General features: G+C 29.0%; 2 protein-coding genes across 2 annotated transcripts; one reads left to right on the top strand and one right to left on the bottom strand.

Annotated features, from left to right (window-relative positions):
* Window positions 1–7808: 7808 nt before the first annotated feature.
* On the top strand, window positions 7809–10986 carry PPP1R15 (Protein phosphatase 1 regulatory subunit 15). The gene is made up of 2 exons (XM_076400081.1): window positions 7809–9323; window positions 9436–10986. The coding sequence occupies exons 1-2, from the start codon at window positions 8136–8138 to the stop codon at window positions 9652–9654; spliced, it is 1407 nt and encodes a 468-aa protein (XP_076256196.1). The 5' UTR covers window positions 7809–8135; the 3' UTR covers window positions 9655–10986.
* A 612-nt stretch (window positions 10987–11598) lies between these two features.
* Window positions 11599–12920, bottom strand: LOC143193738 (uncharacterized). Its single transcript, XM_076400082.1, has 5 exons — window positions 12638–12920; window positions 12435–12581; window positions 12225–12382; window positions 11994–12164; window positions 11599–11939 (listed from the first exon to the last, which is right to left on the bottom strand). The coding sequence occupies exons 1-5, from the start codon at window positions 12829–12831 to the stop codon at window positions 11725–11727; spliced, it is 885 nt and encodes a 294-aa protein (XP_076256197.1). The 5' UTR covers window positions 12832–12920; the 3' UTR covers window positions 11599–11724.
* Window positions 12921–13415: the final 495 nt, after the last annotated feature.

The following is a 13415-nucleotide window of genomic DNA, read 5'->3' as shown; positions in this document are numbered from 1 at the left end:
GGACCACAGTCTAATATACAAGTTTTAAAGGTGAAGGTTGTTTAAAAAAAGTACCTATTTTATATAGAATCTAGCAAACCCATGAAAGGTCCTCTTTATGATTCAATAAATCGAGTCTTTTAAATGCTACTGCTTATATTAGTTCGGATTTCATGCAATATAGCATCAATAGGAATTTTAGTAGCTAGTTTAGCTGCAATGGTATTTTCATCTGATTTTAATAACTCTCACCTCTTATCCTTTGATATACTTTTATGAATTTCTGATCCATTACGTTCAAATTTTGAAGTGGTAATATTTTTACCAAAATAGGAATCCTCAACACTAAAAATCTCTTAATTTCTATGTTTCTTGTGCAATTTTAATTTTCTGGAATTACTTATATGAATGAACATATGTTCACATAAAGGACATCGAGTCATATTTATCTGTACTTTTGTTGGGTCGACTATGCTGAAAATATGGTAAAATATGGTAAATTTGGTATGGAATTGAATCCAAAATATTGGATGGATAGGCATCTAAATGGTATGTCGTCATACGTCTGTTTAAAGACATTTAGTTTTAAAGACGTTTAATTAGATTAAAAGTGTTATGGTGAGTACAGAGTTGAACGAAGCGAGCGTTCGGGGTCTGCGCGAAGATTCGACAAGGATTCGGCGGAAATCTCTCCGTTCGAGGTGATCGAAATCAATTGGTGGGGTGTTCGGTTCTTCTCGGAAGGTTTCGGTCTCCCAAAATAATTCGACTGTTCTCATCGTTTGGTTGGGAACCCTGTATTATTTTGTTTATAACCATACTTTTCACAATGGCATGCCAAAATAAAATGTCTTGTGAATCACTTTTCGACGGTACGTGTAGTGTTCTTTTCCCAAAAAGCAATGTGTATTTGTAAAATAATATAAGTATATAATATATATAATATATAATATAATATAACTAGCGACCCGCCCCGGCTTCGCACGGGTGCAATGCTGATACTAAATTAAATACACTACAGAAAAAATATGAACGTTGTATATAAAAACATAGCGGCCCGCTCCGACTTTGCACGGGCATAAAATATATATGCCTATGTCACTCAATGAAAACATGATTAAAATCGATCCAGTATTTTTGGTTCATTCATTACTGCCCTTGGCCTGCACGCATTAAATTTGGAGTAAAACAATTCCTCTTCCCCTATACTTACTATGAAGATTTCCTGCTATCTTTGGAATATCTAAATTCATACAATTTTTATTACATTACACATTTTTAAACGCAAATTTTAAATTTGTAATATCTCCGAAAATATTTGTTTAATTTACATGCTGTAAGGAACCATATTGATCTATATTAATTGCACACTGTATTTAAGGTACTTAATTCGATAAGGATTAATGCCGTATTGCTTAAAATAGCTTCGTAAATAAGCCATTTTCTCACGTAAAAAGTAAACAATAAAAATGGTTAATGTGGGTTATCCCTAAAAGATAAACATATACCATCGCGGACTTTTTTTGTAGACCTTTTTATGGTGTACAATACTGTAGTACATTAATTTGATCTAACTCGTAAGGTTAGGCAGCGTTTTTGCTAATTGCTAAATAAGCCTAAAAAATAGGTTAATTTACGACATCACGTTAGAAACCTCTAAAATTAGCAATGTTGCCTTAGTATATTATGCATGTATTATACATATAAACCTTCCTCTTGAATCACTCTATCTATTGAAAAAAACCGCATCAAAATCCGTTGCGTAGTTTTAAAGATTTAAGCGCACATAGGGATATAGGGACAGAAAAGGCGACTTTGTTTTATACTATGTAGTGTTAAGAGTACCAAGTTATTGTATGGCCGGTAACATAATAAACAAAGTTATGATAAGGAAGAAAATACGAATAATATTGAAATTCAACTCGTTTGAAATTTATGGTAAGAATATAACATAAAACTCTTATGTTTATACGGCTTTAGTATTCTATTTATAGAGTCGTGAAGAGATTTCAAACTTTTAAAATTATGTAAAGATTACAACATTATCCAAAATCATCAGAATATATAATCAGTCCTAAGAGAAAAGAGTGTATACGTGTAATTCACTATGACGTAGATACAATAAAACCTCAGATTAAGAATATTACCTTTATTTGGTGGCACAAAATGTATAAATGGAGTCATCAGGCAATTCATCCATCAATGATAGAAACCGAAATTATATAAACAGGTATGAATTTTTATTTACTGCATGATGTATATATTGTTTTTTATATATTTTATTACTATTTTGAAGGTAAATTATTTGTTAACTAGGTTTAAATTATCAGAAACAATGGCTAAGTAGTGTGAAAAAAGAAAAGCTGACAAGTGCAAGATGATTTGGATCGAAGAACCACAGTCCTTATAAGAGGATATTATGCCAGTATCTTTTCAAATTATAAAATAAAAAATGAACTTGCTAACAAGCACATTTGAGACATATCTTGGAAAAAATGAACGAGTAACACCTTGAAACTAGTGACATATCTCTTGTACAAAGAATAACATAGGTAAGTGACTCTTTTTTCTTTATACTTTACTTTATATCTTTTTGGAAAGAAGCTAAGAAGTGATTGTTGAGTATAGTGCGTTTAATGGGTGGTTATTTTTGCAAGTTGATGTTTTCATCACATTTTAAAATGTTTGCACTGTTCTATGAATTAAATAAAATTAGTTGGCAAACTTAATATTTTCATGTTGTTAATAATTTCTCTCACCAGTTGTGAAAGTATCAATAAATGTAATTCCAATTCCCTTCAATGAAAGATAAAACAATTCATAATTTTGACACGTTTTTTGTAATTACCATTTGCAAAATAGAAATCAAAAATATTATTTCAAATATCATAATAAGATTCCTGCAAGTAAATTATGAATATTTTAATTTTTCGTGTTTTTTTATGAGGTTTTTATATAATTATATGTATTTTTATTAATCATTAATTGATATAAAACACATATTTATCATTCAAAGACATCTTTATAGTAACCATTTTCTCGAAACCAAAACGTATATCATTCATAGTCCCGCAAATTTTTCTCACGTTCGCTCAAATTTCTTGGCCAGACCTGTGGTTCCTGAAACTGCCTTCTGTTCGTCGCCAAGCGCTGAAAATCATTGAGGCGAACACTGGAACTACGACTTTGAACCAATTTCGAAACCTCGAATTCATCACGAATGTTCGCCGAATTCAGATTTGCTCATCCGCATTTTCAATTTTCCCACGAAATTCACCCCGAATACCTCAGATCTGTACCCACCATTATAATAGCTTTTAAAATTCCCAAAACGATTATTTAAGCACTACTGTCGACCATTTATAATCTAAATATGAACACTCCAAGAACAAATAAACTGTAGAACAACAAAATCCTTAACCTTATAAAATAGAATCAAAAATCAAAAATGGCAGCTGTAGTTCGTTGGATTCTACTTCTTGATTGCTTGTAATATGGCAACGCCGCAAAATCAGGCGGACACTACCGAAGTTGACCGAATACCGATTATGATTCTCCACTAATCAGCAAATATAGTAGCCACCTACCGCGTCTAATTATGACTATAAACAATTCAAACAAACACCAAAATCAAAACAAAACAAAAGGAGTTCAATTACATTCACACGAAACACAAAAGAATGTATATATATAGATTCCACCTATCAATCGCTAGAATCGTGTGTCCATTATTAGATCGGACTACCGTGTTTTGTTATTGGCATACGCTACTTTGATTAATACGTACGCCCGCAATATCAATACCTCTAGACATTGTTGTTTATTCACGTTGTTTATATTCTGTTAATTAATACAAATAACATTGATTAGTAACGTCCCCACGATAATGGTTTGTTTTTCTTGATTTTCTACATATTTTTGTTTTTATCGTGCTATAAATATTCCATTAATTTATTAATTGCATCTAAACTGACGCATTTATAACGCGTAAAAATAACCTTCCGCCATTTCGACTGTTTTTAAAAGTAGATCTTCAAATTTTCGATCAGCTGTCGAACATGGCCCGCTTCGTGTTGATAACTGTTTTGGCCAGAAGCTGATGTAATACCATCGTGTTATAACATTAGTTTGTTTGTGTATATATATACCAGCTTATCGGTTATATGTGTAAGTCCTCGGTCTGATTATTGGAAACACATTCACAAGCAAATATTAAATTGTTTGTCGGAGTACTGTGATACTGTTTGTGTTGTGCTTTGTAATCACATACATTTATAGACTCATTTCAATTAACTCTATTTATTGTTATTTCTAGGTTAGGAATTCTAGGTTCTTCATATTACTTTTTTTTATTATAGGAGATAAAAAAATTTCCAAAAAATGTTAACTTGACTCTGAACAGAAATATTAGGTTAATTTGTGAATTCAATATAACATATATGGTGGTAACATATATAACATATTTACCCTAATTATATTATATTCTTCAAATGTACATATAATTCTCAACAAATGGCAACGTTGCAAATTGAAATCCTTCTGCGCATGCGCGGATTCTCCACAACTAGACTTTTATAGATGCATTCACCTGGTTTTGATGTAATATTACAGTCAGTTTTGTTAACTGATATATAACTTTATATATATTCAAATTATATAGTGTGTGTTTACACTACACTAAGTTGTTTTTGTTATTCTCGACCATTAACCGGAGTATAGTTTCACGCTGCTTTCGTTTCAAATGTCATTCACATTTTTCCGGTTGACGCTTCCTTATAAAGCGAAAGCGAAATCTTGACTTTGTTCTTGTTTGGTTGTAATTATCTTTTAATGCATTCTTTTACTGTTTGTAAAATTGTAAAAATAATTCTCGGTGTATCAGCTATTATTCATCTGTTTATTTATGTTTCAAAATAACAAAGTCGACTTGATGCATAAAAAAAACCTTATAAAAAATGAATTTACTGTTGTTTGATATTTACTATGATTCGTTCTATTTGTTTTTAAGGAAATTTACAGAAAATATCTGTTAGTATTGCGTCAAATCGTTATGACACATCCAATATCAAACAAGCCTCTAAAATATTTCAAACGCAACACATAATTCTATTTTAATCTTCAGTAACACCATTCACTCGAATTCTCTACCAAAAATAATTAATTACTAAAATCGAAATTAAGCAATTAGAATTATTATTATTCACAATATTTAGAATATAGAATATTTTTTAAAAAGCATTTTATATATAATTAATAAATTCTATTGTTGATAGAAAAAGTACGCTTTCATTCATAAACAAAAATATCAAGTTTTGTATATATCTAAAGGATACATGTATACGTCATCAAAATTTATATCGGCAGCGCATTGCAATGTTGACGTATCAAATTTTATTTTTGCTTGCCAACCTTTACCGGTTTATAACCTCTAATTATTATCACTAAAGTGTTGAAGAATTCTGAAAACATTTGGCAACATTTTCTATTACTACCAACCCAAATTGAATTTTACGGATTTGCTCCAATAATTGACATAAAGATAAGAAACATAACCTTGTATGAACATGCCAAATGATAAAAGTTTACAGTGTGAATATTTTGCTATATTTATTAAATTTTATTATTATTAGTGATAATATTTTAAGAAAATAAGAAGGATTTAATATCTTATTGTTGTAGTAATATTTAGAAAAATAATAATTTGACATTTGACTGACATTTGTCATTTTGAATTTTTCGGATTTTTTATTATATAGTCTTTCCAATAAAACGGCCAATGTACGCCGTCAAAATCTATAATGCAACGTTGCATCGTCAAATTTATTTTCGTTTATTTTGACTCTTCAGAGATTGTTCTCTCTTAAAAAACTTCAATTATAATTAATTAAACAGTAACAATAGTTTTTAGGTTGAAGTTGTTTTATTATATTTACGTTGACATGTGACATTGATGTCGAACAGTACCAACGCAAACCGAATCTTATAGACCAATTTGGTTACATGTTTGGATGCATCAGAGTTTTAATAATCTCGTTTAAATAAAAGTAATGCTAATTAGTAAAATGAAAATACTCCGAGTTTAAAAGGGATTTTCTAATTAAAAAGAGACAGAATGCTGTTTACAGAATTGTGTTGATATTCGTCGACTTTGTTGTCAAATGTCTGCAAAAATCTTCAAAACGCTAGTGTTAATAATTAGAGGTTATAAACCAAAAGTAAAATTTTAGGCGGCAAGATTACGGGATATTGGTCATACATTTTTATGACGTTATTAACTATTTTATTGTATAGACTTGACGGAATGAGGCATCGAGGGATTCTCTGATGTTTAGCAAATTTTATATTAAAAACAAACAAAAATATTTAATTCTAGCTAGCTTTATTTTATTACGAAGCTTTCTTATGCTTCTTATACCTTTAATACCTTTTGTTATTTTAACATAATTTTGGATAATTGTAACTGAAATAATATTAAATTTATTTCTAAGAAACAAATAATGTATATTCATACTATTTATAGTTTTTTTTATTATTCATACTATTATATTTTATATAATAAGGGACTGCACAAATATTTATATTTAAAATTTTATAATAAACAAATATTTGATAAAGGTATAAAATATGTTTAACAGCCACAATAAAATTATTTGCTGACGGTTGTAATAGGAAAAAATAATATATATCTTCCAAGAAAATACAATTGGTTAAGGGTCGAACGGCCCTCTATCGACAATCTAGGAGGAGTCAGAGATATTTGCTAAAGATCACGTAGGCCAATTGAGGAGTCTAATATTCAGTTCAATACAATTAAATGATAAGAATATCCAAATGAAAATTCAATTTTCATATATTAAAATATTGTGTATTAAATTTAGATGAACTAATTCTTGTGTTCAAAATAACTAAGTAGGCCTTGCATTTTTGTTTGAATAAATAGTTCATATAGTTACGTCTAAAGAATAAATGTAAAATATGGTTTGAAACTTTATTGAATAGTCACCCAAAACGATTTAATTACCGTGTTATATATGAATAATGCACCAGATAAATATAACATTAATATATTGAGTCATCCTCATTTCGAAGTTTAAATTTAAATTTAAATTCAATATTAGTATTTCTTCATTTCTTTTAAAGTATTTCATAATTTTGTTTTAACGTGTATATTAATTAAACACGAGGTGTTGTCCTTTGATAATTTTAATTATCTTATCTTATCGCAAAAATGACAAAAGTATTTTTATAACATAAAATAGTGTTCAGAGGGATTTTTTTTTTAAATTTTCAACCTTATAATATGAATTGTTTAGGCAAAAACCTTCATTTCTTACTAATTAAAGGTCGATCATATCAAATCTTGTATAACGTATGTTTGATCAGAAATAATCCCATTCTTTTTTATGCCTTTGACGCTAGTCTTAAACAGTACCATATTTTTGTTTCTAGAAATGTTTTGTATCAATTCCATTTTTAAATCTAGAATAGTTAAAAGTTATAAAATTATTCCATGACGCTACGCACGGTAATTCCTCAGAAAAAGCTTTTTCCTAAAACAATTATTTTTCCTCTTTGTTACAATGTTGTCAAATTACAATTATATTATAAACTTATTTGAAAACTGATCCCTAATACCATCAGCATATTAATCCAATTAGTATTACAATACTAAAACTAGACATGTAATAATTGGAAATTAAAGTAATTAAAAAAATATTAAATTAACCGAAATATGCTTTGATATCAAATTGAAAAATTATACAATTATTAAGAAAAATTGTACATATGGCAATAGCGCATATGTACTATAAAATCGTCTCTGCCCCCACCAATGCATTCATTCTATTACAAAATGGCTGCCTAAAGAGTATAGTACCGAGTTGTTTATAAATCGTTTAAAATGGCTTATTTTATTGAGAGTGTTGTACCCAGTTTCAAAGAAGGTGAAAAGAGTTTTTCTACTGTTTGTGCTACCAAAGTGTTCGGTAATCGAGATTTAACGAAATTTGTGAAAAAAGTTACAGTGTGTTTGTTGCATCAAGGACGATCTGTTAGAGTTTTCAGATTTCAACACGGAACTCATAACAAAAATTGGCACAATAGGAACTGTTTTATGCGAAATCATTGTGGTGCCTAATAGGAGAATACAGTAAATAATGTGGTATGAAAAATCCAGTCAAAGGGTTGCGATTATAAGCCCCCCATTCAAACCAGATACATATTTACAGTCTCGGGTTTTTGTGGATCCCATATTTAGTGGAATAGATCTTAATAATTCTACCTTTATTAAGAATATAGAAGAGAAGTCTTCTCAATCAATTGGTTATTTGATAAAAAATTATAGCTCTCACATAATAAATTTAATAAAACAAAATTGTCCTAAAGTCATACCTTACTATCAAACAATAATGGGTAAATCATATACAATAAATAGTCAACCAGGCATACACGTGGAAAGTGGCGGGGTGGAAGAAGATAAATTGGTTAATATGCCTCCTGAGGATGGTAGGGAGTGTGAAAAGGAATTTACCAAACAAGTTACCATAGAACCACCATCAGAATGTAATGCTTATGTTCCTTGTGGGTTAAGTAATATCGACCTGAATCAAAGCACTGATTCAATTTCTATAAATAATAAATCTAATATCGAAGAAACAAAAGCTAAAGAGCTAAATGATGAAGTAAAATATACAACTCGCCAAGAAAGAATGCCATCCCTCTGTGAGAGTGAAGATAGCTTTATTGTATTTGAGGGATCTGAAAATTCCTCTGATGAAGATGATGATTCTGAAAGTGATGAAGAAGACAATGCTAGTACGGATGAAGATAGTACAAGCGATGAAGACGATTATATATGTAATGAAAATAACATTAAACAAAATTGTGATGATTCTGATATAAATTTTAGAAATTGCTTTAGAACAAAATTAAAACTGATCAGTGATGTACTTACGGGTGAAGGGACTGGTGATTCTAAACAAGTCAAGTTTAACCGATCAAATAAGCAAAGACAGTCATCACTTTGTGAGAGCGAAGATAGCTTTATTGTATTTGAAGGGGGTGATGAAGATCGTCATGATTCTGACTCATGTGACACCGACTTTAGTAATAATAAGATCTCCCAACCTCATGGTAATAAAATAAAGAAAAAGACTGAAGAGGAATACAAAGATAGTCATTCCAGAGGTGTTGTATTCGAAAGGACTGAAAAGGGATGTGAAGTTAAGGGTTCAGTTAATAGTGAGATCCCTTGTGATGGCAGTTATGATGAAGTAGATGCATGTACATATAGGAAATGTGAGGAGTTCCGTAAACCTAGTATTCCAAAATTCAAGCACAAAAAGGTTATTATTATTTTTTTATAGTTTAAAAAAGTGTACATTGTTATTTGTATCTCTGAATTCCTGTATTATTGATAATAAGACTTTTTTACTATGGTTAACATTTTTATTTCAGGTGAACTTTGCCCCTGAAGATAAGCTTTGTAAAGTTTATCCCATGATTAAATGGTCATATGCCTATCAAGCAGCTAGGAAGGGTCCATGGGAGATGCATGCCAGGGATAGAACAAGATTTAAGGATAGAATCAACAGAACTGAAAATGAATTAAAACCAATATTAAAATTTGAACATCGAGACAATATATATAAACAGAGATTCGCAACATATACCTAATTTAGAATAAATTTGATTAATGTGTAATCTGCATCATCTAAATTCAGTCTCTAGCATCATTTAATGCAGATTACAACATTTTATTATCATCTGACCGTGACTACTGTGATACAGGGTAACTCTGAAGTAATGAGACTGGACTGTGGATAATGTCCAAAGAAAAGTTTAGGTAATGGGTTAAACAATTTCAAGTAATTTTAAAACTATGTCAAGTAGTTAACATTGAATCCAAGGGTATTACAGCTGAAAGTTCGGTGTTAAATTCTGATCAATTCTACCAGGGTTATACTACAAATCTTTCGAATACTAATTTTTATATCAGTCACAATATTTATTTCTCCACTTTTTGAATACTAGTTTAGCTGTTTTATTACGAAAAAAACACAACACAGGTATTAAATTATATCATTTTCTTTTTTATATTGTACTGTTTTCAATAACAGTGCAATTTTGCGCCAGGTTAGGTATTGATTCCGTTAACATTCTTTAACCTTACCTTGTTAATAATAACTAAAACTTCAGCTGTAATATGCCATAAAAAATGACTGCCAAAACAAATCATGTATTTTTATGCTACTCTTAATAATAGCCATAGTTGTGATTGACTAAGTAATTCGCAGTATTTTAAATGTACAGGGTCAAAATTCAAATTCACGGGCATAAAAATACATGAGTTGCATTCTTTCAAACTGTGATAATATGAAATATAACAGAATTATATCAGTATGGTGACTTGATGTAATTTCATTTTTACGCTTCTAACAATTGAATATCAGTCTGACATACTTTATATTCTTGCCTAATAGTTACCTTATATTTAATGTAATATACTTAATTTTTTTATTGTAACGCAATTTTCAGTGAGTATATTTTACAACTCTGAATTTAGACATTTATATGAATCTCAAATAACACGGGTCAGAATTAAACGCTATAATGGTGAACAGATTTCCTTCAGAATTGTACAGTATTTCAGAATATTTGTGAATCAGGTAATTTTTCTATCCTCTGTCCTCTGCGTACTTGTTGAGAATTGATTGATTTTTTTATTTATTATTTATAAGTATATGTTAGTATTTTAGTACTTCGAGTGTTGGGTTATATTTTTAGTGCACCGTGAACCATAATGTACTTTGTAGGAAAATTTATTATTTGTGTTATTGCAACTGTTCCAAACTTCAAAAACCACACTCGGTTTTTGATGATTGGTTTTATTCTATATTATAGTATATTATTTCTTTGTAAGGTTTTCTTGTAACGGTGCTAAAAATATTTATTGTATTTCCTGTAGTAGTTAGTTTTACGTTCATAAATATTAGAAGTTTAGATGAATTTGTTGTTTTATTTTTAACCCTGGTAACTTGTTTTGTTTTCCTGTGACTCTTTTATATTGAGCAATGTGCCTCAACAAAAATCATTAAATATCTCATTGGATGACTAATGCTATTATGTTGAATTTATTGTTGTGTGTGTGAACTGTTATTTTCTGGGACGTGTTACTTATTAACAGAAACGAAATCACTATAAATATTTTTCCGCAACGTTTACTTTATATTCATTATGATATTTAATAAACCATAGGAATTTATTTAATATGAAAATTTTATTAAAAAAATAAAAATAGCAACCAGTTTCTGATTTGTTGATATGTGTTGACACCATATAAAATTATTGAAATTTTATTTATGAAAAAGAATAGTAGGCGAAACTAACAGTTAATTGACTGGGGAAAAATCAAAGATCAAAACTTGGAGTAATACCGTTTTGATGAAAACAGTATGACGGGAGCCCCCCAGAGCTAACATTCATTAAAAGTATAGAGAATTACTCTATAACGAAAGGTGAGCGATAGTGAAACTACTCATTATTCTAAAACTATTTGACAGATTAGCGTCAAATTATAAAATAATTATATAATTGGTTTTAGAATAAAAGGTTAATGAATCTGATTGAAAATAATTTAATTGTGCGTATCTTCTTGTTATTTTTTATTTTTATATTTTATTTCCTATATATTTATTATTTATTTCCTAATAAATGATATCTTTTTATATATTGCTAACATACAGTTTAGCTATCTCTATCCATCACAGATTTTGAGCCTCTATACTCCGCATTTTTTTTCATTGCTTTCATTTTGATATCAAGTCTCCTTTGTTCTAACTGTTTTTCTTTGGAGTTTGGTGTTTCTTCACAGGTATCTGAATAATTGAATATATTTTGGTGAGATTGTTGTAGTGTATCTAACACTGTACTTTTAAATTGATCTATATTTGGATATTTACCTAAATAATAATTCTGTTATTACAGTAAGAGGGATAACATTATTTTGTACTTACTTGAAAGTCTTTTTAATGCTGCTTCATATTTATTACAAGTCTCCTGTAAATTTTTGACACAGTCATTTTTGAAAATATTTTTAAACTGCCCTAAAGAACTTAAGGATGATTTCTCTTGAAAAGTATCTTCTATATATGAAAATGCTTTTAAATCCCTAGTATAGTCTAGCCCTGAAATAATTCAATATTAGTGAAATATGGTATATATTAGTTTAATAAATTATTAATTACGAATTTGTTTATTGTGAGCTACAAAAATAAATGCTCCATCAGTTTTCATTTTGACTAGAATGTATAAGGGTTCAAGTTGATTTTTCTTAATCATTTCAGCCATAAGTTGTTTTATTTCATTGTATTCTCCATGAGTAAGACGTATTTTAACCATTCCTCTGAAAACAAATATTAAATATACACTATATTAGAATATTAGTACCTACATACCTAACAGGTTGTTTATAATATAAACCATATAACATATAAAATGCACCTAGTCTGATGAATATGTTCTTTTCAGTAGACATACATTTTTTTGCGACCTCAAAGCATATTTCACATAGAACTTCTAACAGAACTTTATAATCCTGATCTCTACAAAGCCATTTAATAATTAACTTAGCGGTGTTGATATAATAGTGTTTTCTTACGCAAATATGTAGGTAAAGTCCATCGACTGCCAAACTTTTGCAAAATCGGCATAATTTAGTGATTGTAATTTTTCAAATTCTTCCAAAAATGCTTCACAATCAATTTTAAACCCTACTGTTGCTGATTTTTTATATTTAATAATAACTGTTTCTTTCCTGGGTTTATATTCTGGTAATACAGTAGACTTTTGCATCTTGTTTTTATTTTTTTGTACATTCTAGGCCTATATTAGAAATTATTCTAGGTTAGAAATATTGTCGGATAACAAACTATTTATAGTATGATGATATAACAGATATCTAATTTTCAAATTTTTACTTAGATATGTTAGGTTACTGGTAATTTTAATATATATCTACTAGTTTAATTAGAATATTACATAGTTAAGTTCCGAGAATTTTGAGAAGCGAATGAATGTGTTTTGGAATGAAATCTTTTTTGAATATTGAGGTAACTTGGTAATCTGCGGCTAGATGGCAGCACCAACCGTAATAATTTTTTTTTAAATTAAATATTAGCAGATTATATATAAATTTTTTTCTTTATTTGTTGCTTGTTATATTTTAAAAGAATTAATCTTAACACACATTTTTTAACATTTATATTTAATCAAGCTGAATGATTATATTTCTACTTAAAATTATCGGGATATTATTTTTTTTATTTTGGTAATTGCGGAATTTAAATTTTTCCGTGGTTAAATATTAAATAATAGTACACATAGTATCTCAAATTGGCTTTCCCCTTTTTTATACTTTGCTCCTACAGTGTTCTATT

The sequence above is a fragment of the Rhynchophorus ferrugineus genome, unplaced genomic scaffold (assembly GCF_030347505.1).
Source record: "Rhynchophorus ferrugineus isolate W39M unplaced genomic scaffold, kcgeb_rfMv2 rfM3, whole genome shotgun sequence".
In the NCBI taxonomy this organism is placed as follows: Eukaryota; Metazoa; Arthropoda; class Insecta; order Coleoptera; family Curculionidae; genus Rhynchophorus; species Rhynchophorus ferrugineus.
This window is presented reverse-complemented; position numbering and strand designations above follow the sequence as displayed.